The sequence below is a fragment of the Phyllobates terribilis genome, unplaced genomic scaffold (assembly GCF_046119375.1).
Source record: "Phyllobates terribilis strain yellow unplaced genomic scaffold, ASM4611937v1 Scaffold_10__3_contigs__length_209671492, whole genome shotgun sequence".
In the NCBI taxonomy this organism is placed as follows: Eukaryota; Metazoa; Chordata; class Amphibia; order Anura; family Dendrobatidae; genus Phyllobates; species Phyllobates terribilis.
In genome coordinates, this window is record NW_027362770.1 from 109,115,422 (window position 1) to 109,140,706 (window position 25,285).

General features: G+C 45.7%; 1 protein-coding gene across 1 annotated transcript in view; it reads right to left on the bottom strand.

The window, feature by feature from the left end:
- LOC141164449 (START domain-containing protein 10-like) overlaps positions 1–12,689 on the bottom strand; it is an 87,372-nt gene extending 74,683 nt beyond the window's left edge. The window contains exons 1-2 of the mRNA XM_073649738.1: positions 11,961–12,689; positions 11,688–11,880 (exon numbers count right to left, since the gene is read on the bottom strand). Of these exons, the coding sequence (XP_073505839.1) occupies positions 11,688–11,834 (147 nt within the window). The 5' untranslated portion in view covers positions 11,835–11,880; positions 11,961–12,689. The remainder of the gene's footprint in view (positions 1–11,687; positions 11,881–11,960) is intronic.
- Positions 12,690–25,285: the final 12,596 nt, after the last annotated feature.

Consider the following 25,285-nt stretch of genomic DNA (forward strand, 5'->3'; position numbering starts at 1 on the left):
AATCTGGACTTACGCCGGGATCCCTGGGTTGAGTTCATGAAGTGGTTGCTGGTTGATGGAGCAGTCTGGCAGAGGATGCTCTAAAAAGCAGAGTCAGTGCCAAGGACCATAACAAAATCAACAGGCTGTAGAATAGTCAAAACATGAGCGGAAGTCAGTAACAACATATCACACAGATAAAAGGAAGCAGAGGTAATAGGAATGAACCAGGTCATGTTAAACCTATAACTGACGCTGGAAAAACAGCTGGGGATTTAAGGCTCAAACTAGGGAGTTAACAGGACACAATATGAGTAATTAGCGCATGTGCTCCCAGCCTGGATGGCAGCAGAAGCTAATCCCTGGAATGCCAAACAGAAGCAGAAGGAGCATGCATGGGCATAGATGTTACATCTGCCTCCTTGTTTTTCAACTAGCGTCGTCTTTCTCTTCTTTGATTGACAACTCTAGCTTTACAGGAGCCAAAGAAGGGCAAGGATAGATGGAAAACAAGTGGCTGGGAAGTTGCACTGAACTGTTTGGCCCTGTCAAGAGTGCACAGAGTGTACGGTGCATCTGTGCTTTGTTTGAGCAGTTATTTTCTGTTAAATTCCCCTTAACCACTAAAAAAAGAAAAATCAAGCTATAAGATCAGAAATCTTTACTTATCACTTAACTATTCTGCGACTACATCTGAGCAGCATTTTTGAGGTTTTGCGTGAAATTGCGATGTCCAATTTGCCTTTTTTGCCTCTGTTATTTTTGTGTTGTTCCAATAAGTAAAGGAAATAAACATGTGTATAGCAAAACATATGTAATTGCAATATTTTTTTTTTTTTTCCGGAGAAATAATCATTTTCTGGAACAATTTCAAGGATGCCAACACTTTCGGCCATGACTGTATATGCTTAAAACTAAGTTTTTCAGGCCTGGAGAGCAATGAGCATGGATGTAATAGCTAAGCTCATTACTGTTCTTCTGCATCTGTGTTTCCATAAGTAAACTTCATTGGAATTTAGTCTATGTTTCCAGTACGTCCCCATGACAGCACCATAGGAGGAGTAATCCCATATCCTGTGTAGGGACAGGAAGCACAAGAGGTTAAAAGCCCTCCCACCCCCTCAGTGTTTTTCCTGTCCCTACACAGGACAGGGAGTACAGGAGGAGCACTGGTGCGAAGTTTACCTCAAGGGACCCCAGGGGGATTGTGGGGGGGGGGTGGGTGGGTGCGGCTCTCCTTCCCGCCGTCAAGAGGGTCCTGGGCCAACACTCCCGGGCCCAGGACCCGGGAGTCCCTCAACCCTCCAGTGTGATGGAGCCTCCGGGTGCCGCTTCCCCATCGCTGGGGCTCTCGGCGTCCTGCTCTGGGCGGGTCCGGCTTCTCCCGGCTCCAGGACCGACCGGCGTCGAAACTGGAAGTTTGGAGATGACGAGTTCCGGTGGCGGTCGCGCGGGAAATTCAAATCGTGGTTAGACCAGATGAAAAATGACAGGACGACCAGGTAAGGTATAAGAAGGGGGGGGGGGGCTGGGGAGCATCAAAGGCAGGCTTACAGCTTGGGCACCCCTGACAGCAAAATGGCAGATATGTCTCACCCTGATACATGACTGTGGGGCGATCCAGGGAGGGTAAGTGTACCATTACCTTTTTTATATGGCTAATGGAGCTTGTGCTTACCAGGCCCTTCATATTTTTTATAGGATGTCTCTGGGCAATTACCACCTCCTTCTGAGAAAAAGAAGGATACAGGGAAAAAGGCCACAGTGAAATCCAAGAGGTGCCTGGATTGTAACTTCAGACTTCCCGACTCGTATACAAAACGTCTAAAAGGAGGATCATGGAGCTTTATTAAATGATATGCGTAGTATAATCAAAGAAGAAATTCAGGCTTCTATTACGTCTCTGCAGCCCCCAGGTTCAGGAGTCCAGGATGTCCCAGGACCCAAAACACCCAGAGAAGATATAATACCATCTTCTGAGGGTGAAATCGACCCATCTGGCGACTCTGACAACAGTGAGACCATTAGTCCACCTCAGGGTGGGGAGCGAAAAAAATATATGTTCCACTCAGATGGTATGGATATTCTTCTACGAGCAGTCCGAAACACGATGCAAGTAGAGGAAACGGAGAAGAGCAGTAACATTCAGGATGAGATGTATGGTGGTCTTAGAACCCAGAGATCCATGGTTTTCCCTTTTAATGCTCATGTGAAGGACATGATACTGGAGGAATGGGAGGATGTGGAGAAGAGACTCTATACCACATTACTTCGCGCCCAACTAGCTTTTGACCCAGAGGACACCAACGTGTGGGACACTATTCCTAAAATTGACGTCCCAGTGGCTAAGGTGGTCAAGAAAACCTCTATCCCCTTTGAGAACTCGTCAGGACTTAAAGATCCTATGGATAGGAAGGCGGATGGACTTTTGAAAAAAGCCTGGGAAGCTTCGGCTGCAATTATTAAATCTAATGTCGCTGCTACATTACCAGATCCATGAGAGTCTGGCTAGAAGAGCGAAAGAGTCACCTATGGGATGGCACCCCGAGGGAATCTCTCCTTCAATCTCTCCTATTAAAAATGGCAACAAATTTTATGGCCGACGCTGCGGCCGAATCGGTCAGATTTGCGGCCAGTAATAGAGCTTTTTGGTTAAAAACATGGTCTGGAGATACAGCTTCTAAGAACAAACTGTGCTCCATTCCATTTTCAGGACTCAGAGTATTCGGACCAGTATTAGACGACATTCTAGAAAAAGCGTCTGATAAAAAGAAGGGCTTCCCCGAGGAGAAAATGAAGGAGCAGCCCTTTCGCAAACCCTTCCCCTCTCGTAAATATAACACTCAGAAAAAAAGGGGGGGGTCCACAAGCTAGAGTTTTAATAAGGGGAACAAAGATAAGAAATACCAGCCCAGTACTAGCTCCCGTCCAAAACGGCAATGACTATGTTAGAGTAGGGGAGCGATTAAAGTTTTTCAAAAACAGTTAGTATCCAGGGATTTTGAGTGACCCGATGCCAACAACTATAGCGCAGGGTTACAGGATAGAGTTCTCAAAATTCCACCTAACAGAGGGTTCCCCTACCTCTCTTTCCCGTCGACGGGCAGACAGAGTAGCTGCTACATCAGAGAGTTATTGTGCCAGTTCCAAAACAACATCGGGGCCATTACTCCTCTCTGTTTTCAATAAAGAAACCATCGGGGAGTTCCTTACAATTATCAACCTGAAACCCCTAAACCGATGGGTCCGCTACAAAAAAATTGCGCATGGAATCAGTAAGATCAGCCATTCCTCTAATAGACGAAGATGCGGTAATGTGAACCCTGGACCTCAGGGATGCATACTACCACCTGCCAATACATTCCTCAAGTCAGCAATATCTGAAGTATGCTCTACCATCAGGCAGTCAGATTCTACACTACCAGTTCCGATGTCTTCCCTTTGCCCTGTCATCTGCTCCCTGAATTTTTACGAAGATCATGGCAGAGGTAGTGGCCTATATCCGACTCAGGGATATTACCATCATTCCGTACTTGGACGACTTCCTGGTGGTGGCAGGATCTCCTCCAAGTATGACGCAACATCTGGAACTTGTCCTATAGACATTTACCAGCCTGGGTTTGAACAAAGAAAAATCCAATCTTGTCCCCAGTACTTCACACATCTTTCTGGGAGTCCATTTCGACTCCCGAATGCGAAGGTCTTATCTCCCGGAAGACAAGATGCTCTCAATTCCACAAAAGGATTCGTTCTTTTGCAAGAGAGAAGAAACCTTCGATCCGAAAGTCAATGAGTATTTTGGTAATCGTGACGTCATGCATCACCTGCATCAGATGGAGCCAATTCCATTCCAGGCCTCTACAGAAATGCATCCTGGAAGTGACAGACGGACATCCGAATTACCTAGACAGGAAGATGTCTTTGTCCTGAGATGCCCAGGACTCTACACTAGTGGCTCGACCAGAAGAATCTACAGAAGGGAGTGCAGTGGATTCTGGAACCTTATCTTTTAGTGACCACGGACGCAAGTCTCTCAGGATGGGGAGCTTGAGTGGGAGATTCTTATCTCCATGTAACATGGTCCACAGAGATTCAGACCCGATCATCGAATTTTCGGGAACGACAGGCGATCTGGGAAGCCCTACAGAGAAGCCGGGCGGTCTTAAGAGACAGACATGTAAAAATCTTGTCGGACAACATCACAGCAGTCTCTTTCATCAGACATCAGGGCGGACCAAGATATTCACTTCTCCAGTCCCTGGCCAACAGGATATTCTTAGGTATAGAGAAGATAGTGAGCTCCATTTCAGCAGTTCACCTTCGGGGATCCGACAATCAGGAGGCATATTACATCAGCAGGCGTCAGATGAAGACTTCAGAATGGGAACTGAACGAAGAGGTGTTCCAGCGACTAACTCGCAGATGGGGTCAGTCGCACCTAGACCTTTTTTGCATCCAGAACGAAGGCAAAGACGACATCTTTATTCTCTTTCGACCCAGGAGATCATCCTCAGTGGATGCTCTCTCACAATACTGGGGAGAAGGCCTAACATTTGCCTTCCCATCTGCTCCCCTAATTCCGAGAATGCTGTGGAAAATTCAGGAACATCGGGCGACAGTCATAGCAATTGTCCCGTTCTGGCCAAGGAGGAGTTGGTTCTCCCTTCTACGTCATCTAGCGTTGGAAGACCCAATCATTTTACCATTTCAGGAAGATCTTCTGACGCAATGTCCACTGTTGCATCGGAATCTTCAAGAACTCCAGCTCTCAGCTTGGCTTCTGAAGGGGAGATCCTGAAGAACAAGGGCTTATCTGCCAGAGTGATCCAGCCTATGCAGGCTAGTAGAAAACCTGTAACCCAGGCCATATATAAAAAAATTCTGGAGGACCTTTTGTCAGTTCCACAGGACGGTAGACACCTCTCAGCCAGACATCCCTGCGATCCTTGATTTCTTGCAGGTGGGATTTGACACAGGTCTTACACCAAGTACCTTGAAGGTGCAGATTGCAGCACTAGGTGTTTTCTTCGACACATCATTGTACTCGCATCCCTGGATAATCAGGTTTGTCAAGGCAATCCAGAGACTTAGGACTACCCAGAGAATTTCTTCCCCTCCGTGGGATCTGAATCTTGTCCTGAGAATCTTTTGCAAACCTGCCTTCGGCCCAACTAATGAATTCGGAATAAAGAACTTGACTCTGAAAACAGATTTATTGGTGGCAATCACCACGGCTAAACGGTTGGGTGAAATCAAGGCTCTATCTGTTGTCGAGCCTTGTATGCAGATTTGGGATGATTGCATCATTCTCAAGCTGGATCCAAGTTTCTCCCCGAAGGTTTTGTCATCGATGACCTTAAACCAAGAAGTGGTTCTTCCATCATTCTGCGAAAACCCTAGGAATCAGAGGGAGGAAGAGTGCCAGCATCTCGATGTCCGCAGAGCAGCGTTGGCCTATTTGGAAGCCACTTGGAACTGAAGATTAGACTCTAATCTTTTTATACAGTTTGGGGGGAAAAAATAGAGGCAGGAAGGCTTCAAAACCATCCTTAGCTAGATGGGTCACATCCATGAATAACCTAGCATATCTTTCAGAAGGACAGCCTCCCCTGAAATTATCAAAGCCCATTCCATCAGAGCAATTTCCACTTCATGGACAACTAGAGCAGGGGCTACCATTAAACAGATATTTACCGCAGCCACATGGTCAGGACATACTACTTTCTGCAAACACTACAAGCTAGATGTTCTCTCACAGCAGAGATCTGCGTTTGATAGGAAGATACTTCAGGCAGTTATCCCACCCTAAGCTATGAGTTCTTGGGTATACTCCTATGATGCTGTCATGGGGACATACTGGAAAACCGGAATTATTCTTACCGGTAATGATGTTTCCAGGAGTTCACATGACAGCACCCTTATTTCCCTCCCTATATTGCTACTGTATGTGACTAACATATGTCTAAGCAGTCTAAAATAAAATTTTGTTGTACCCAGCCAATGTGGTTCTTGGAAAATCACTAAGGAGGTTGGGGGTGGGAGGGCTTTTAACCTCTTGTGCTTCCTGTCCCTCCTATGGTGCTGTCATGTGGACTCCTGGAAACATCATTACCAGTAAGACTAATTCCATTTTTTTCATCACAATTTTTTTTTTTTTGCCGCAGATTTAGGCTCTTTTTGGTATGACAAGCTTTTTCTTGGAAACTTCCTGTTACTTAGCTTTGATAAAACTTCATTGATAAAGTCATGTGTGGATTACATGAGTTTCTGCTGCGGAAACGCAATAAAAGTGCATATGCATTTTTTATCTGCGAATATTCCACATTTCATTCAAGTCTATGGGGAAAATATGCACATAAAATTAATAATTTCCTTCAAAAGAAATTACGATGCTGTGGATTTTAAAAATCATAACACAGGTAAGCTTATAAAAAAAACAAAAAAACAGTGGGCATGAGAATTATGTAAATCCCAGACAAATATGGGACTGTAATATGCTGCATGTTTTTGTGCATAAAAATATGCAATGGAAAAATAAAAAAATAATACAACAAATATTCATTGTGGGTCCTTACTGGGTTTTGATGTCTTCCAGCAGCAGTTTTCAGTAAATTATAAGGAGGTGCTTCATCTAATGTGTGATTAATTTAGCAATATCACTACCAGTATGTGTGCGAAATGTATTTTTGGGACCACATCACATTTGAAGTGACTTTGAGGGGTCTATATGACAGAAAATACCTAAAAAAAGTGATACCATTCTAAAAACTGCACCCCTCAAAGTGATCAAAACCACATTCAAGAAGTTTATTAACCCTTCAAGTGTTACACAAACATTTTTGGTATGTGGGGAAAAAAAAAAAATGAACATTTCAATTTTTTCACAAAAATTTTACTTTAGACCCAAATTTCTTTATTTTTGCAAGGGTAATAGGAAAAAAAAAATGGACCCCAAAGTTAGTTGTGCTATTTCTCTTGAGCATGCAGATACCCCATATGTGGGGGAAAACCACTGTTTGGGCATACGGCAGGGCTCAGAAGGAAGAAGTGAAGTTTTGGAATGCAGACTTTGATGGAATGGTCTGTGGGTGTCAAGTCGCGTTTGTAGAGCCCCTGATGTGCCTAGACAGTGTAAACTCCCCACAAGTGACCCCATTTTGGAAACTAGACCCCTCAAGAAATAATCTCAAACATGTGGTGAGCACCTTGAACCCCTAGGTGCTTTACAGATTACATTGATCTGTGAAAATGAAAAATATATATATACTTTTCACACAAAAATGTTGTTTTAGCCCCAAATTTTTTCATTTTCACAAGGATAGGAGAAAATGGACCCCAAAATGTGTTGTGCAATTCCTCCTGAGTACACCAATACCCCATGTGTGGTCAAAAACTACTTTTGAGGCACAGTGCAAAGCTCAGAAGTGAAGAAGCGCCATATTATATAGTGCAGATTTTACTGTTCTTGTTTGCGCATTCTATGACGCACTGGGAGAGCCCCTGAGGTGCCAGGACCCCCCAAAAAATGACCCCATCTTACAAACTATACCTCTCAAACTCATCTAGGGGTGCAGTGATCATATAGACACTATGGGTGTGGCACAGAATTTTATACCATTGGGCAGTGAAGAAAAAATAATTACATTTTTATCACCAAAATTTTGTTTTAGCTACAGATTTTACATTTTCACACTGGGAAAAATGGCACTTCTATTTGTCCCACAATTTCTGCCGAGCGTGGCAATACCTCATATATGGCTGTACAATATTGCTTAGCCACACAGTGAGATTCGGGAGGGACGGAGCGCTATTTGCCTCCTGGAGCGCCGATTTTCCTAGAATAGTTTGCGTACTCCATATACAGAACACCCAAGTGCTAGAAGAGCAGAATACCCCACCCCCTCCCCCCTCTAGTGATCCCATTTTGGAAATTATACCCCTTTAGGAATTTTTCTACCGGTGTAGTGACGATTTTGACTCCAAGGGTCTTTTCCAGAAACAAGCAGCAGTGGATATTGCTGAGTGAAAATTGCAAACTGCAGTTGTAGTGACCAGTACACTGTAGTGTACAGCTCATGCGTCTGGAGATATGCACCCGTAAATTAGGCGGGATCTCATTGCTACAGGAATACCAAACATGTGGACACTAACTGTAGTTTAGGCACACTCTGGAGCTCAGAAGGGAGGGGGACATTTGGATTTGGAAGCGCAGAATTTGCTGGATTTCTTTTGGAAAGCGAGGTGCCATTTAGTTTTTCCAGAGCCTTTGTACTGCCAGTAAAATGGAAAACCCTATATTTCCTTTAACAGATGACAGACCTGAGTGGGACTTGCTTTTTTTGTGAATGGAGTTGAAGCTTTCATTGGGAACATTTTACATTTGGGATCACATATATCCAGCGCTGTACGCTGAGCACTTACTTTGGGGTTTCCATCTAAATTGCCGAGTGACATGATTCAGATGAAATCCTTGGAGGGATTCATTCACTATAAATGAGGCAGCTGAGTTACTCTGGACTCCGTCTGGCCTCTGTACAGTGTTTTTATTTTCGGAGGTGCACAAAACTGTTGCCGACGGCACTTTTATGTATGCCTAAAAAGACGGACACCGCTGGATCATAGGCCAGATGGCGTTCACAGTGTCTTTATTTGCCTCATTATAAGGAATCTTCCACCGAGGGTTCCGTCTGAATCACGCATTTCAGAGATTTACTTGGAAACCCCGGCGTAAGCACTCAGGATAAATGTGCCTTACTGCGATTTTTGGGAGGCAAATTGAACAAATCAACAGTAAATCAAGAATTTTTCTTTTTTTTAACACGGTTCCTCATGTAGTATAAGTGATATGATGACTTTTTCTGCGGGCGGGTCGGTGCGATTACAGCGATATCAGATTCAGATCGGGTTTTTCTGTTTGGCTGCTGTCACACACACTAAAAGACGCTTTTTTTTTTTTTTTGCATTGCCATATTTTGAAAGCTATAATATTTCCATATTTCAGCTGACAAAGTCATGTAAGGGCTTGTTATTTTGAGAGACGAGTTGACGTTTTTATTTGTACCATTTTCGGGCACATGACATTTTTTGATCGCTTTCTATTCCAATTTTTGGGAGGCAGAATGAACAAAAAACAGCAATTCCGGATTTTTTTTAAGTCGTTCCGCATTTGGCAAAATTGATAAGACAGCTTTATATGTTTACAGCGATACATTTATACAGTTTTTTATGTTTTGCCGATTTTACACAAACTATTTTATAGAAAAAAAATAATTATTTTTGCATCACTTTAATCTGAAAGCTATAACTTTTATTTTCCCACTGATGGAGCTGTTTAGCAGCTTTTTTTTGTGGGATAAGATGTCTGTCAGCGGTACCATTTATATTTTCATTCGTCATTTTGATGGTGTTTTATCGCACTTTTTGCTCAGCAGTATGATGATAAAGCATAGTTTTTTGCCTCGTTTTTTATGGTGTTCACTAAAGAGTTCAACTAGTGGGACAGTTTTATAGGTCGGGTGTCTACTCCCCCACCCCCCCCCCCATAAAAATATTTATTTATGGAGATATATCTCATATATATATATTCTATCTATTCCACCCCCCCACATAAAAAGTGCTGTGTGCAAACACCCAAAGTTAAATTTCCACGATGAGCTTTTAGCCAACTTTTGATGCTGCGTATTTTTGTTGCACAAAAACATGGCGACTTGGGCTACGTTCCCATGAGGAGTTTTTGGTGAGTTTATGACCCAGCAAAATCGATTGCAGCATTTACAGAGCCAGGCAGAGAGAGGAAGCCCCCCTCTGCCCTTGGATCGGCGCCCCCGTCATCGCGGGGGGGCGATCGTTGCTATGGTGATCCGGTGTAGTCATGACGACATCCGGGTCACCAGAGCTAGCAAAGTTGCTAGATCATGCTCCCTACATAATATAGCACATTTGCCTGTGAGGGACAAAATAAAAAATTGGAAAAATATAAAATTTTATATTATTTTTCCAATTTTTTAACTTTGTCCCCGACAGGCAAATGTGCTAGATCATGCACGGAGCATGGGAACGTAGCCCAAGTCGCCATGTTTTTTGTGCAACAAAAATACGCAGCGTTAAAAGCTGGCTAAAAATCCATCGTGGAAATTTAACCTTTGGGTATTTACACACAACACTTTTTTTTTTTCCCCCAGACGGGTCTGCTTTGAAACCCACCTGAAAAAGTGTAAACTAAACACTCAAAAATGATGAACATATGCAATGTAATAACGAGTTGCTGTTCATTTCTTTAATCTTTTGAGTGTCTTAACCGCTTCAGGTTACCAAAGAAGCCAAGCATTTTCTTCAAGGGTTTTTAACTCTGAAAACACTCCATACATCCGACACAAGTCATTGGTAAGGCTCAAAAAAAGCCTGGGCTTCTTTTTGAGCAGTTTACCAACATTTTTGATTGAAAAACTGCTAGAGGTCTCTTCATTGTTAAACTAAAATAAACATCTGGAAAATGCCAGGAAAAAGTTGCCCCAAAAACGTTGGAAAAACGCTAAACATCCCCTTCAATTGGCCAAAAACCTAAAGGGATCAATAAACCAAAAAAAAAAAAAAAAAGCTAAAACGCTGGTGTTTTTTTGGAGCGCCTGCCTGGAAAAGACGTATTTAGCAGGAAAGACTTGCTTTTGCTTTTATAACATATAATCGCATTATAAAGAAATTTCCACAATATTTGAAAGTAGGATCAGCTCAGATGACAGGTAGAGTATTATGGAATAGAGTGAAAGCAATGGGTTGTTGTGACGTGGCACCTCAGGACGACCATAAATCACACTTGTATTAGAGCAGGTGCAGATGACCGTGCTTTCAGGCCGAGTGCAATCCGTCAAAACATTGGATCGCACTCGCAATGAGGCAGTGCACATGTCCGAGTGCGGTCTGATTTTCAAGGACTGACAGAATGGAGAATTATTTTTTTTTTTTTTGAGAAAAATGCATCCCACTCTGATCAGCATAATTTTCTTGGATGGAGAACATACAGCCATGTGTACCCAGCCTTATGTTCATGGTGCCAGGAACAGCAGCCATAGGCTATGTCTTTTCTCCTTTATTTTTTTCACTTATGGATAGGAGAAGTAAATGTAGCAGAGCGGAGTTTGTCATTCAGCACAACTTTTTGTGACGTCTTGATGCGATCTCAGCAGTTTCCTATTGAGCTGCAGCAAAAAAAAATCATACTGGGTTATTGTAGCGCAATACATTATTCAAAGAAATCATTAGATGACTGATCCAGCTCTGCTCCATCTGTACGTAGTTTCTGACTAATCTCATCTTTATGGATGCACCGGCAGACATTTCCCCTTAGGATCCTTTAATGCAGGGTTCCCCAACTCCAGTCCTCAAGGCCCACCAACAGGTCATGTTTTCAGGATTTCCTTACTATTGCTCAGGTGATAACTGCATCACCTGCACAGGTAATAATTACACCACCTGTACAATACTAAGGAAATCCTGAAAACATGACCTGTTGGTGGGCCTTGAGGACCGGAGTTGGGGAACCCTGCTTTAATGAGTGTACTAGATTTGCTTTATTCCCGTAATATTTGTTATATTCCTCCATCTACAATATAACAAGTGCCGACACTGTCGTAGGACAAAAAAAAAGCCGCAATATTACAGTAATGCGCTTATTAAGTAATAAACTGTTAAGAAAGTTACATTTACTTTACCTTGAGTTTCTTTACAGCCTTGCTGGTGTCTTGTTCCTGGCTCCAGACCGTCACTCCTCCCTTGTTGTATTGGCACTGCCAGCCATCTGGACTCTCGCACTGCTCCCGGAAAGAGTTAAAATCTGCATCGTCTGGAATATGCACCATCTTCCCAGCACTTGTCCAGTATCTCAGGGGGTTAACGCTGACCTGTCTGTACACTGCACATTAAACGAACGCCTTCCTTACGTGTAGCTCTGCTCTTCGCTTTGCGGTTGGGTAGAGAATTCTTACCTTGCGTTAAGCTTTGCAGAAGATAACTCTCTGGATTTCCATAGTCCCTCAGTCCGGTTATTAGCTTTTAAGTATATTCACTTCTTACTTTTGTTATAAGCCTTGCAATGAATTTCCAAGGATAAGCCCAATATTTCGGTGCCTTGTCCAAGACTCGGTGATCCCAGAACTGCACACCTCCAGCACCTCCAGGCTTCTATTCCAATAAGCTCAGCTCCTTGTCTCTGGTTTCCTACAGCCGAGCTCTCCTAGTGTATATTATTTAGCAGGTAACATCATACAGGTGTCTTGGATTCCTCACCCAGCCCATTGCATCCACTCCCTCCTCTTCATTCCCAAGCATCCTCCCCTCTCTCCCAGCCTAATCTCCATCTGTTTGACTTTGCAGCAGTTACGGTTTCAGCTCATCATCACCAGGCAGCTTTATCATCAGGTCCATTAAACAGGCCCGGAGCATAGGTCTTAAGTGTAGCTTTAACTAAAGGCTTGTGTCAATGAGAGACGACGTGAGCAATGCAGCAGTCTCCAGAGCGGCCTTGTACTGCACTAACACTGCAGAGGATGGAGCAAGATCTGCAGCCAGAGAATCTCCTAAAGTATTCGGAAAAGACATGATCCATGAAATAGGTCAATGCAGCTCGTATATGGGCTGCAGCCGCTGCTGTAGATCATCCTCACTGCAGTGCACTGCATACAAGTGGTGCAGAGAGCTGAGTAATGGATACAGCTCAGTATTATCATAGCAGAGTGCACTGGAGATGCCGCTGGATAATGATTCCAGGAGGGGACATAATGTTAAATACGCGCGGAAAAAGTAAAGGTGTAGTCATTAACGAACAGCAGAAAACTGCAGACTACACATTTTTCGGCTGCGTTCCCATGATGAGCATTGACGTTGCATATTTTCTGCACCTATTGAATTTGCACTTTTATTTATGGCCATTTTCTCTTTTTTGATTTGTCATATTTAAGAGACATGTGGCAGATTTCAAACAAGTTACAAAAAAAACCACAGTGGGCGTCGGATTTCTTTAAATCCCATCCACTTTGCTGGAACTGTGAGACGTTATTTTTGTGCAGAAAATATACGCAGTGTCAAAAGCTGATCAAAAACTAATGGTGGAAATTTACAGTGGTATTTCCATCTCCAAGATCCTATCCTAATATGTCAGAGTTGTAATAATTATAATAATATTAGCAAATACCTCCAAATAGAAATGTAGTATGGTTCTTCTGATTCACTATGTTGCTTACCCCATGTGCAGGGCATTGCAGTAGCTTAGGTATCCATGGTAACAACCCGGAGTGGGATTCAAATTTTTAACAACAGATTCTGTGTTTGTGTGTAGGAAAACCACACCCATTTTTAAAACCACACCCTTTTTAAGCTACACCCATTTACACACACCTTTTCCTCAAACATAGGGTAGCAGGGTCGCAGTCAAACAGTAAGCCGAGGTACCTAATTTTACAACAAAAAAACTGGGAAAAATTATTGACTCAAGTATAAGCCTAGGCTGGGAAATGCAGCAGCTACTGGTAAATTTCCCCATCCTAGTGTGTATGGCACCCCTCATCCCCAATCCTGGTACATATGGCGCCCCTCATCCCCCAATCCTCATGTGCATGGCCTCCTCATCCCCCAATCCTGGTATGCATTGCCTCCTCATCCCCCAATCCTGGTATGCATGGCCTCCTCATTCCCCAATCCTCATGTGCATGGCCCCTTCATCCCCCAATCCTGGTATGTGTGGCCTTCTCATCCCCCAATCCTGGTATCTGTGGCCCCCTCATCCCCAAATCCTGGTATGTATGGCCTCCTCATCCTCCAGTCCTGGTATGTATGACCTCCTTATCCCCCAATCCTGGTATGTATGGCCTCCTCATTCCCCAATCCTGGTATGTGTGGACCCTTCATCCCCAATCCTGGTATGCGGGGCCCCCTCATCCCCCAATCCTGGTATGCGGGGCCCCCTCATCCCCAATCCTGGTATGCATGGCCCCCTTATCCCCCAATCCTGGTATGCATGGTCCCCTCATCCCCCAATCCTGGTATGCATGGCCTCCTCATCTCTCAAACCTGGTATGTATGGCACTCCTCATCTCCCAATCCTGGTATGCATGGCCTCCTCATCCCCCAATCTTGGAATGTGTGGCCAACCTCATCCCCAATCCTGGTATGTATGGCACCCCTCATCTCCCAATTCTGGTATGCATTGCACCCCTCATCTCTCAAACCTGGTATATATGGCACCCCTCATCTCCCAATCCTGGTATGCATGGCCCCCTCATCCCCCAATCCTGGTATGTATGGCACCCCTCATCTCCCAATCCTGGTATGCATGGTCCCCTCATCCCCCAATCCTGGTATATGTGGGCCCCCTCATTCCTCAATTCTGGTATGCATGGCCCCCTCATCTTCCAATCCTGGTGTGCATGGCCTCCTCATTTCCCCAATCCTGGTATGTATGGCCACCCTCATCCCCAATCCTGGTATGTATGGCACCCCTCATCCCCCAATCCTGGTATGTATGGCACCCCTCATCTCCCAATTCTAGTATGCATGGCACCCCTCATCTCCCAATTCTAGTGTGCATGGCACCCCTCATCTCTCAATCCTGGTATGTATGGCACCCCTCATCTTCCAATCCTGGTATGCATGGCCCCCTCATCCCCCAATCCTTGTATGTATGGGACCCCTCATCTCCCAATCCTGGTATGCATGGCCCCCTCATCCCCCAATCCTTGTATGTATGGGACCCCTCATCTTCCAATCCTGGTATGCATGGCCCCCTCATCCCCCAATCCTGGTATGTATGGGAACCCTCATCTCTCAATCCTGGTATGTATGGCACCCCTCATCTCCCAATCCTGGTATGCATGGCCCCCTCATCCCCCAATCCTGGTATGTATGGCACCCCTCATCTCCCAATTCTAGTATGCATGGCACCCCTCATCTCTCAATCCTGGTATGTATGGCACCCCTCATCTTCCAATCCTGGTATGCATGGCCCCCTCATCCCCCAATCCTTGTATGTATGGGACCCCTCATCTCCCAATCCTGGTATGCATGGCCCCCTCATCCCCCAATCCTGGTATGCTTGGCCCCCTCAGCCCGAAATTCTGGTACACATGGCCCCCCTCATCCCCCAATCCTGGTATGCATGGCACCCTTCAACCCAATCCTGGTATGTATGGCCTCTTCATCCCCCAATCCTGGTACGTATGGTCCCCCTCATCCCCCAATCCTGGTATGTATGGCACCCCTCATCTCCCAATCCTGGTATGTATGGCACCCCTCATTTCTCAATCCTGGTATGCGTGGCTCCCTCATCCCCCAATCCTGGTATGTATGGCACCCCTCATCTCCCAATTCTGGTATGTATGGCCTCCCCAAATCCCCAATCCTGGTATGCGTGGCCCCCCTCATCCCCCAATCCATGGTATGCGTGGCCCTCCCTCATCCCCCCAATCCTGGTATGCGTGGGCCCCTTCATCCCCCAACCCTTTTATGTGTGGCCTCCTCATCCCCCAATCCAGGTATTTGTGGTTCAATCACTTTACAATTAAAAAAAAAAAATAAACACTTATACTCACCTTCCTTCCTTACCTCTGCTCCAGCACTGCTGTGTCCTGTCTGCCAGCAGCTCATGTCAGCATTAGTGATGAGCGAGCATGCTCGCTACTGCTCGGTGCTCGCCCGAGCATCTCACTGCTCGAGATGCTCGGCGCTCGCCGAGTATTTCCGGGGTTGCTCGGCGGGAGCTCGGGTCCCCCCCTTGATGTTTGGCGGTCTTTAGAGAGCCAATGAACATGTAGGGATTGCCTGCCATGCACTGTAATGCCGTAGCCATGTTGGTTGTGGCATTACAGTGATTGGCTGGCCGCACAGCGTCATCAGGTCTATATAAGACCTGGCGCTGCCATGCTCGTCACAGTCACTCCGGAATCAGACAGTGTAGGGAGAGGTGCTGCTGTGTCAGGGAGAGATTTGCTTGTGTATTAGGTAGTGTAGGGAGAAAAACCGTACATTACACATATCCATCTTAACAAACAGTCCTTTTGAGGACTAACTAATTCATCTGCAGAGATATCAGGCAGGCAGTGTATATAGGCAGGCAGGCAGGCAGGGTATATAGCAGACTGCAGTGTGCATAGCACAAGAGGCTCCATTAAAATTCTGCCTTCTGCTGATGTTAGATATTTCTATACAAAGGCCCAGGTCTCAGGGGCCAGGAATACTTTTTTTTGGATATTAATCATCATTATTTGCTTAAAAAGCAATCCAGAGAACACCGTTTTTCTGCGCCATTTGCTTGTTGGCACTGCAGAATACAGCCAGGTCCTTTCCATATTACAGCGCTAGAAATCCAGCTATTTAAAACTGTTTTCCCAACCACACAGATCACATATACGTTGTCAGAAAATACTGCCATTTCTGACCTCCATTAAAAATTTCTTTCAGTGTGTCAGTGAAACCATTCACACCAGTTTGCTGTTCAAACTACTTACCTACAGGCCAGGTATTTAAAACTCTGTTTTCTCCATCACATGGATCACATATAAGTTTGCTCCAAACTCAAGTCATTTGTAGTGAGCGTGGAAGATACTGTCCTCCATTTAAAATGGGCAAGGCACGTGGCAAGGGATGGGGAACTGGACGTGATGGTTATGGTGCATGCAGAGGACAAGGCCGTGGGCAAGCTGAAATTGTGCCACAACAAACACCCACATCTTCTCGTCTGACCTTCCTGTCCCAATTCCTAGGGGACCGCAGCACACCACTATTGAACCCAGAGCAGTGTCAAAAGGTTGTTGATTGGATAGCGGATAATGCTTCCAGTCACTTAGCCACCACCACCACCACCACCCTGTCTTCCACGCGGTCAAGTCTCAGTAGCCGTGAGTCTGGACTGCATATTCCTCACACTGATCCATAGCTGCCACTATTTCTCCCTGTGTGCCGTCCCCGCATTACACAAACACGTGTCCCAAAACATTAGCCGTGCACTCAACAACGCAGTTACCGGGAAAGTCCACCTAACCACGGACATGTGGACAAGTGCTTGTGTGCAGGGACGGTACATCTCGCTGACGGCACACTGGGTTAACATAGTGGAAGCCGGGATCCAGTCAGACCTTGGGACGGAACACATCCTCCCCATGCCAAGGATTGCGGGCCCTAGGTCAATCAGGGTTGCCCCCATGGTCTACAGCTCCTGCACCTCATCCTCCTCAGCCTCCTCCTCTTCTTCAGCCTCCATCTCCGAAATGACCACATTAGTCACAAGCTGGAAGCACTGCAGCACTGCCTCGGCAAAGCGGCAACAGGCTGTGCTGAAGCTAATATGCTTAGGTGACAAACCGCACAATGCTGAAGAGTTGTGGACAGCTCTGAAAGAGCAGGCAGATCTGTGGCTCACACCGCTGAACCTACAGACAGGCATGGTCGTGTGTGACAATGGCCAGAACCTGGTGGTGGCTCTGAGGCATGGCGAGCTCACACACGTACCATGCCTGGCCCATGTGCTTAACCTCATAGTTCGGCGGTTTCTCAAATCTTACCCGGAGCTGCCGAATCTGCTTGTTAAAGTACGCCGCCTGTGTGCCCATTTTAGAAAGTCAGCTACAGCTTCCGCCGCCCTTGCCATGTTTCAGCAGCATTTGCAGCTTCCGGCTCACAGACTGGTGTGTGATGTCCCCACACGTTGGAACTCTACACTGCAGATGTTGGGCAGGATTTGTGAGCAGAAGAGGGCAGTTGTTGAGTACCAGCATCAACAAGGCCGTTGGTATTTAGTTCAGACTCCACACATAAGACCTCAGACATGGATGTCAGACATATGTACCATCCTCCAAAACTTTGAGGACTCCACCAAGATGGTGAGCGGCGATGACACCATATTTAGCGTCACCATCCCACTTCTCTGTCTTCTGAAACGCTCTCTGCTCACAATCAAAGAGGATGCATTGCAGGCGGAGCACAATGAGATGGAGCAAGGAACCATACAGGGTGATTACACACAGCCAAGCCTCATCTCATCCCAATGTGGATTGGGTGACAATGAGGAAGAGGAGGAGGAGGAAGGACAGGAGCCAGTTTCATGTACTACAGCTGTCATACTGTCTGTTCAGCGTGGATGGCAAGAGGACAGAGAGGAGGAGGAAGAGAGCATGGTCAGTCATCCTCTTGGTGAGGACACGGAAGTCTTGCCTGTTAGTAGTCTGAGTTTATGTTACGCTACCTTTACCATGACCCTCGCGTTTTCAAAATTTTTGGTGACAGTCATTACTGGTTGGTGACACTTCTAGACCCACGCTACAAGGAGAAGTTTATATCTCTTATTCCTGAGGCGGACAGGTCTACAAAAATGGGGCTGTACCAGAAGGCCCTTGTTGCGGAACTATTAAAAAAATTCCCATCTGAAAACGCTGGCGGCACAAGGCACACTTCGTTGGACAACCAAGGACTACAGGCGAGAGAGACACAACTTCAATCCAACAGAGGCAGGGGAACACTGTCAAAGTTCTGGGAGAGTTTTCTCAGACCCTCCCATCGCACAGGCCCTGAGGCGCAGGATACCCTCACAAGGGGTGCAAAGTTTTGTAAGATGCTGAGGGAGTACCTTGCCGACCGTACCAACGTCCTCCGTGATTCCTCTGTGCCTTATAATTATTGGGTATCCAAGCTGGATACGTGGAATGAACTGGCTCTCTATGCCTTGGAGGTCCTGGCCTGTCCTGCTGCCAGTGTTTTATCAGAGTGGGTTTTTAGTGCTGCTGGTGGAATTATAACTGATAAGCGCATCCGCCTGTCAACTGAAAATGCTGACAGGCTGACTCTTAGAAAAATAAACAAGGGCTGGATTGGGCCAGACTTCTCAACACCACCGAATGATAGCAGCGTAACATAAACTCAAATCCAGTGTCTTTTCTTGGGAGGTGTATTCCCATGCACCTTTTCACACCCACACATTGGTATACGCTTCCTGATTTTGGCTATTTGCTCTTGTCCTACTCCTCATCCTCATCCTCCACCACCATATCACCAGGGTGACCGTGGTCCATGATGAAACACCCACATAATTTTTTTAAAGGGTGTTTCTGATGCCCGTAAAAAATTTTTTATACAGTATGTTCATGTATACCCCCAGGGGTAAATGTTTGTCAGCCCATACACTTAGTGCATGGGCATTACAAGTATAGGAGGCCCGCTCCTTTCTAATGGGAACAATTTTTATGAGGCCCTCCTCCATGTCTCTTCCAAGGGGCATTGAAGTGCCTCCAAATTTTTGGCAGCCCTTGCATTCACTGCATAGGCCAACACTATGGGAGACTCTCTCCTTTCTAATGGGAATTTGTCGTTACTGTGGCCCTGCTCTATGTCTCTTTAAATTGTTAGTGGGGTTTTTCCTAAATTTGGTCAGCCGTTGGACTCACTGCATACCCTATAACTGTATAGCAGATCCTCTCCTTTCTAATGGGAACATTTCGCACTTGTTACTGTGGCCCTGCTCTATGTGTCTTTAAATTCTTAGTGGGGTTTTTCCTAAAACTGATCAGCCGTTGGACTCACTGCATACCCTATAACTGTACAGCAGATCCTCTCCTTTCTAATGGGAACATGTCATACCTTGTTTCTGTGGTCCTGCTCTATGTGTCTTTAAATTCTTAGTGGGGTTTTTCCTAAATTTGGTCAGCCGTTGGACTCACTGCATACCCTATAACTGCATAGCAGACTATCTCCTTTCTAATGGGAATTTGTCGTTACTGTGTCCCTGCTCTATGTGTCTTCAATTTCTTAGTGGGGTTTTTCCTAAATTTGGTCAGCCGTTGGACTCACTGCATACCCTATAACTGTATAGCAGACTCTCTCCTTTATAATGGTAACATGTCGTTCTCATTACTGTGGCCCTGCTCTATGTGTCTTTAATTTCTTAGTGGGGTTTTTCCTAAATTTGGTCAGCCGTTGGACTCACTGCATACCCTATAACTGTATAGCAGACTCTCTTCTTTCTAATGGGAACATGTCTTACTCGTTACTGTGGCCCTGCTCTATGTGTCTTTCAGAGTCCCTCCATCATCAATGAAACAGGATGTGTCTGATGATGTGTCACACAGCACATTGCCAGATAAGGTTGTAAAATGTTAAAATGACATTTCCTGGTGAATGCATTTGCCTTAAAAAGTAACATAAAAAAAAAACAGTAGGATCTTTCCTTAGTATAAAAACCGCTGAAAATACAGCCAGGCATGGTCATGTGTGACAATGGGCGGAACCTGGTGACAGAGAAATGACAGCCGGAGTAGATACGGTTTCCCTCTATGCCAGTCCTTTCACCGAGCTAAAGAATATGGCTGTGGTGAAATACAACTCCCACTGAGAAGCTGTTTCAGATTGAAAAACATTGTGCCCACCAGAAGATTTGAGTCTGAGGGCTCACCTTTCTCCCCCGCTCAAGAGCCCCATAGCAGCTGCAACATTAGCGCTATCATGAACTCTCCTGATGTAGAAGCCAGGGCACACCAGAGGATTCTCTGGTGGGACCGTCCAACCATGCCGAGAAGCAGTCCTGGCTAAGAAAAGTGTGTGGGAAGGTTCCCGGACACTCTATGGTTGCTTTTTTACTGAGGTGGAAACCCACGCAAACACAGGGAGAAAATACAAAATCCTTACAGATGTTGTCCTTGCTGGGATTTGAACCCAGGATCCCAGCGCTGCAAGGCTTCAGTGCTAACCACTGATCCAATGTGCTGTTGTTCATCCTCTGATATCTAACAGGCTGGAGAAACTTGCACCTACTGTCACTCTATCTTCAGGTCCTTTGTGAGTATTTGGGCAGCCACTCAGTCTACCAAATAAAATTCCTGGGAAGGAAATTGGGGAAGGCTTCGCTATTGGTACTGGGGGCAGTGCCCTCGGTCCCCAGCCGCCGCCGGCATGAGGTTATGAAAAGCTTCCGCCTCCACGAGCCTAAAAGGCCACATTTCAAGTGAAAGCAGCTTTAGAGGACTTCCTGGGAAAAATGACAGCTGGGTAGATATGGTTTCTCAAGTCCTTTCACCAAGCTAAAGAATATGGGTGTGGTGAAATACAACTCAGCAAAAAAAGCTGTGGACTGGCTCCGTACCGTCCCTGGCCACATTCACCTGTCCACGTGTTTGTGGTTAGGCGGTCCTTCCCAGTAAGTGCACTGGGGAGGGCACGGGGAATGTTGAGGGATCCATGTTTGTGGAAGGCGGAGACGACACCGGGAGAAACATTGGCGGCTAGGGACCGAGTATGGACACCCGGCCGCCGGCATGAGGTTATGAAAAGCTTCCGCCTAAGAGGCCACATTTCTAGTACAAGCAGCTGTCAAAAATTTGGCAGTATAGTATTGCAGCCTGTGGGTGGGTTGCTGGCTGCATACTTGCGCTTGCATTCCAAGGAATGGGGTAGGGACAACTGAATGCTGCACTGGGACAGGGACATGGACGGTGATTGTTGCAAGTCTGCAATGACAGGTGCATGGGGGGAGGCATCTTCGCATGCGCCAAGGATCACTTATGATGGGCACACTTTTAGGCAGTGACCTGGGAGTCAGAGATGCTTCCAGAGGTCTTCCCCATTCTGTTCCCATGTCTTTTCAGCACGGTATGCATGTGTCTGATGATGTGTCACACACCACATGGCCAGATAAGGTTGTAAAATGTTAAAATGACATTTCTCGGTGAATGCATTTGTCTTGGTTGAAAGCAATGCAAAAGTGCAAAAACGCATCAAAAACGCTACGTGTGAACATAGTCCAAGGTGTGGAGGAGTATTTTTGTTTTTGGTTATTTATTTTTCCTTATATACAAGTCAATACCCTGGAAAGGATGTTCCTTAACATATTTCCCAGGAAAATCCATTTTGGCTTCGTTTTTGTATGTTTTATTGTGAGTCCGTAAAAGTGGTGTAATACTCTGACCACGTTGTTGACAGCAGTGATCTGGGAGTACGAGATGCTTCCAGGGGTCTTCCCCATGCTGTTCCCATGTCATTTGAGCACTGTTCCCATCGACTTGGGCAATTTTTAGGCCATCTGCAGACCGCCAGGGGGAGCCCCTTGAAAAATGCTCGAGTTTCCCATAGACTTATATTGGGCTCGTTGCTCAGGTCGAGCACCCGAGTTTGCTTGACCCGAGCAACGAGTACCCGAGAATTTTAGTGCTCGCTCATCACTATTCAGCATCTGAGCAGCACACACTCTCAGAGGCCAAGGTGAGCTGTCGGCACATTCACTCTTCTCCACGCCGAGACTATGGGCGTGGAGAAGTGTGAATATGCATTCTCTTTAGTAATGGGCACTGACTGCAGGAGCGCGGCTCAGCGCTCCTCCATGCGCGCTACTTAAGAGAATGAATATTCCCTCTTCTCCACGAATATTCATGTCCCTTTAGAAGCGAGCACACGTGGTAGCTGCAGCAGCGGCTACTGCATGTGCCCGCTCCTCCGCTGCCACAGCCCCCCTCCCACCCTCATCAATACTCACCTATTCTCCTCCTTCTCCCGCTGCTGTGGGGCCCGATCACGGCTCTGGATCTTCCCTGTTCAGGGAACCGGCTGCTCTTCTAACAAGCGGTTCCATTGAACCGGGGAGAACCGGCCGAATCCCACCCCTTGTAACAACCATTGCTATAGTGACAGTTAGCTAGCTGTTAGGGTGATTTCACATTGCGTTTTGTCACCCGTTCGTTGGTCCCACAAAATGGGATTCAGTGTATCTGCCGACGGGGTTATAGACTATAATGGTGCCGACAGAGTGAACATGTGCTCTGTCGTGCATCATTTTCGGGCTTGTGCTTCTACTGGAGGAAGACATCCAGATGCAGTTTACTACGCAGTCTACTATGTTCTTAGAGCATTTAGGACGCTACAAGCAGCCATACATCTGACCAACATGCAGGGGAGGGAGTCCATAGTCCCCCTGGGTGAATTCTGCACTGGGGCCCATCGGACTCTAGTTACGTCATGTGTGTGTTGTTGTGTTAATATGCATGTGAGATCGAGAAGGGGTATTTAGTTAGCGTTTCCCACCGGGGGGGGAATAGGTCAATGTGGGGAACTGTGTTGTTATGACAAAATCGGCATAAGGACAAGAGAATGAAACCACTGCAGCTGCCAGGCCGAGATTTATTTTGTGACAGAAATGGATTGCCTTCAAAGTTAGGTCCGGGAAGTTAGATCAGACCAGTGTGGATGTGCGGTGACTAAAGTAGCTTCCATAATCAAATGAGTAACCTGGAAAGGAAAAAACGAGAATCTCCACCTGAAGTAGCCAGAAGGCCAAAGACTGGTGGGAGCAGCAAACTTACCAGGAGGGAACCTTCTTGTTGTGGGACTGAGCACTGCGAGGATGAGGACTTTCAGTGCAGTGCTACTAGTAATTAAGAAGGAAGTGTCCAGTTGTTGGAGTGGGCACTGTGAGGACGAGGGCCTAGAGTATTGATGACTTATGTGAGAATGGGCCAAGGAGGTGGACCACAGTAAAAAAGGGCCCTGAAGTGTGAGATTGTCAGTGATGTGATTGCAAGTCTGGTGTATGCAGAAAAGAGCCAGTGTGTGACTACATAGTGGCAAAACAAGCTCAGACGTGCCGGACAATCTTGGAGTCCAGAAATTGTACATCACTTGTGTGAACTTACTATTGTTATGCAACATTCCAAGTACATGTGCCTCCATTTGGAAGTGTGCAATAAAAAGTCATTGAACAGTCCCTGTCGAGTTGTTATCTTGGTGGGGAGCCAAGTATAAGCTCAGTCCAGCTGCAGAAGATGTATAAGTTTTGGTTTAGCCCTTATAAATGTGTACTTTATATATATGTAGCAAATATTTACTTGACAGTAAATTCTGCACAAGCTATGATACAGCAAACCTTAAAAGGGTATTCTGACAAGAAAGCCATTATCTCTCTGTAATGGAGCTCATTTCATGGTAGCCTGGAAGCTCATAATAGGGCTTCCATGAACAGGCTTTGTTTAAACCACTCTTTTAGCAGGTCCCAGGGCAACCCTGGTTTATATCCTTTAACCCATGCACAGGAATCTGAGTTATGCTAGGCCTGATTGGATACATCCATAAAGTGGCTGCTGACCAGTGGAGCGAGCTGGCTGAGAAAAGCTGAGTTGTTACTTGAAGGTCAAAGTCAGGAACAAAATCAAGAAATAGTTGGGTAGTCAAATCACAAGCTGAAATCAGGAATGAAGCGGCAGAAAATACAGAATACTAGGACTAGATAAGCAATTTACCAGGATGGTTACAAACTATAACTGGCAACACTGGCAGGCTGCAGAAGATTTAAAAGGAACCTGTCATGTCCCCAAATGCTATAAATCTGCAGATTTGTAGTTAATCTACAGGCTAATAGTGTTACAAAGCTGTGCAGCCGCAGTACTGAGTGCATGGCTGTCATACGGAAATGAACTTTATTCTTGGTTACCACCCAAATAGTATTTTTAATTCCAGGGTGACCTGCAAGTGCTGAATCATGAGATTTGTGACATGCAGAAGTAGTGCTGTTGCTTCAAAAGCATCCAGTAACTGTTACAAATAACACAAGCACAGGAGACAGGAAGTGTTGTCCTGCAGAAGCATCCAGCAACTAGAGGGGTTAACACAGTCACAGTAGACAGGGAGTGTTTTAGCAGAGCCCCAGGGAGATTGTGGGGAACTAATTATTATAGCCTGGCTGAAGCCGAAGACAAAGGTGGTGTGTTATCTAGATCTGACAGAAGGCAACTGAACAGGATTCAGATCAGGGAGAAACTAAACACAGGTCAGTTAAACTCCCTGAACTAACAGTGCATAGTATTATTGGGAAGGAAGATAAGGCCTGGAAGAAATTGTGTCACAGGGATCATCTCCCTCATCAAGCCCTCCCCCCTTCCATCTCCATGCAGGATAAAGAATGCTGTGTACTATTGAGTCCTTGTGAATTAAATGCATAGAAGTGTGCTGCTAAGAGATCTAATCTATGCTGAATTATGCTACTGAAGAGACTGTAATACTGTGCCTTGTGAAGAAACTACAATATTGTTACTGGAGCCGGTTGCTCAAGAAACTCAGACTGTACTGTAATGAAGATTGTTGCTGTAACATCCCAAATTGCACTGGCCATGCTTCAAATTAAATTCCACTGTTAAACTGTTGAAAAGGACTCTTGTCAGATGTGTCTGGTCAGCAATTGAATCTATTGTGTGCCTGAGAGAAGCTGCAGCCTATGGTCGCCCTGAGTAATGGCTCCCCCATGATTCCAAAGAATTCATGAAACCCGCCTCGCCCTATCTGAACCTAGCGGTAT